We start from the raw sequence: 1761 nt of genomic DNA on the forward strand, positions 1-1761 counted from the left end.
TAAATCAATCAAGATGGTCAAGCAGGTCACCAGCAAGGACGAATTCAACACTGAGCTCGCCAACGCCGGCAGCAAGCTGGTATGAGATTACTCCTCTCCCGTGATACTGGCCGTGGGAGAAGAACAGCGTTCTAATCGCTTCGTGATGTTGCACAATGTAGGTCGTGGTGGACTTCTTTGCCACGTGGTGCGGCCCGTGCAAGCGCATCGCGCCCGCCATCGAGAAGATGAGCCAGGAGAACACCAACGTGGTGTTCCTCAAGGTCGACGTGGATGAGGTCGGCGATCTCGCCGCTGAGCTTTCCGTGAGCGCCATGCCCACCTTCCTCTTCTTCAAGAACGGCAGCAAGGTGCACGAGGTGGTCGGCGCCAGCGAGGCCAAGATCGCTGAGGGCATCACCAAGCACCAGTAAATAGTCCATCTTCTCATCCTCTACTTCCCTCCCTCGATGCGCAACTGCTCATTCAATGAATGAAAAGATGTCAAGAACCCGAAGTTCTTCCCGAGAGGGGGGGGGCAAAGTACACCCACCAAGTAAGCCATGGACCCACAAGAGCAACTGGCATCTACAACTTCTAGTGAAAGTGGTACTGGTGCGTAGCAAAGCTCGTCACGCACTCAAACGACAGGAGGAGCCTCTTCCACGCACTCCTTATTTGATGAGGAGCACTCGATTCACTCGTTCATTCGCCCGCACACTCCCATCTGCATTCCCATCTTGTAGCCGGCTCAATCGCACCACACAGCGCTTCTCATCTACTATGTCCCCCGTCCGACGCCCGAGGTGGTGGAGAAGCTGAGTGCGACACTGCTCCGGTCGAGGGGCGATGTGGCGTGGCCCAGCTCTTGCGCGTCGGTGTGGCTCTCAGAAGCGAGCAACTTGAACCAGTCATGTTGGAGGACTTGGCTGGCTGACGGGCGATCGCGTGGGTCTTGCGCCAGCAGAGACCGCAACAGCCGGTGCGCGGCCTCGTTGAAGCATGCGTGCTCCTCCTCACCCACGAAGGCCAGTGCACTGCAGTTCACTTGCAGACCTTCCTCGCCCTCTCTGCGAACGCACACGGCACACGGCGACACGCGTTGCAGCAAAACTCTACCCCTGTCCTCGTCACCCTGCGGGCTGGGGAGGGGGGGGGAAACGCACCTTGTGTGGGCCAGAGTGCCAGTCGGCGGTGCGGTGGCCAGGGACGGACACGTGCGCCAGGCATCGTGGCTGCCGCTGCTTCTGCTGCTGTGGATCTGGTGGTCTCCTCGTGTTAGAGAGAAAGGGGCACGCACACACGCACGCACACACACACACACGCACACACACACACGCACGCACGCACGCACACACACACACACCAGTTTGCTGAGGAGGATGCCCGCGCTCCACATGTCACCGGCGGGCGAGTTCTTGTGTTCGGGCGGCATGTAGTCCTTGGTCCCATGAAACGACTCTCGCAGTAGCTGCGCCGCTTGTTGGTGAACATGTGGAACAAATACGAAAAACGAAATACGAAACGGAGGGAGGGAGGGAGCTGATTTGGGTGGAGGGGGGGGAGAGGGGTACCGCGGGTGAGTGTCTGTCCTTGGAGAAGCCAAAGTCGATGAGGGTGCCTTGGTTGTGCTGGTCATCCCAGAGCATGTTGTCACGCTTCACGTCGCTGTGGACAATGCCCAGCGAATGACAGTACTCGAGCGCCTGAGACGCACACGCACGCACGCACGCAGCGCCACGACGATTCTCAGCGCGTTGGAGGCGAAGATCCCCTCAGGGG

At 59.2% G+C, this 1761-nt stretch overlaps 2 protein-coding genes across 2 annotated transcripts in view; one reads left to right on the plus strand and one right to left on the minus strand.

The window, feature by feature from the left end:
* Positions 1–413, plus strand: part of ACA1_246540 (thioredoxin, putative) — a gene marked incomplete at both ends in the record, with an annotated part of 3604 nt that extends 3191 nt beyond the window's left edge. The window contains 2 exons of the mRNA XM_004335456.1: positions 26–79; positions 162–413. Of these exons, the coding sequence (XP_004335504.1) occupies positions 26–79; positions 162–413 (306 nt within the window). The remainder of the gene's footprint in view (positions 1–25; positions 80–161) is intronic.
* A 347-nt stretch (positions 414–760) lies between these two features.
* The window catches only part of ACA1_246650 (Smr domain containing protein), a gene marked incomplete at both ends in the record, with an annotated part of 1797 nt that continues 796 nt past the window's right edge, over positions 761–1761 (minus strand). Inside the window, 4 exons of the mRNA XM_004335457.1 lie at positions 761–1049; positions 1146–1240; positions 1346–1450; positions 1554–1685. Coding sequence (XP_004335505.1) covers positions 761–1049; positions 1146–1240; positions 1346–1450; positions 1554–1685 — 621 coding nt within the window. The remainder of the gene's footprint in view (positions 1050–1145; positions 1241–1345; positions 1451–1553; positions 1686–1761) is intronic.

Source organism: Acanthamoeba castellanii, assembly GCF_000313135.1.
Source record: "Acanthamoeba castellanii str. Neff unplaced genomic scaffold scf7180000084763, whole genome shotgun sequence".
Lineage (NCBI taxonomy): Eukaryota > Discosea > Longamoebia > Acanthamoebidae > Acanthamoeba > Acanthamoeba castellanii.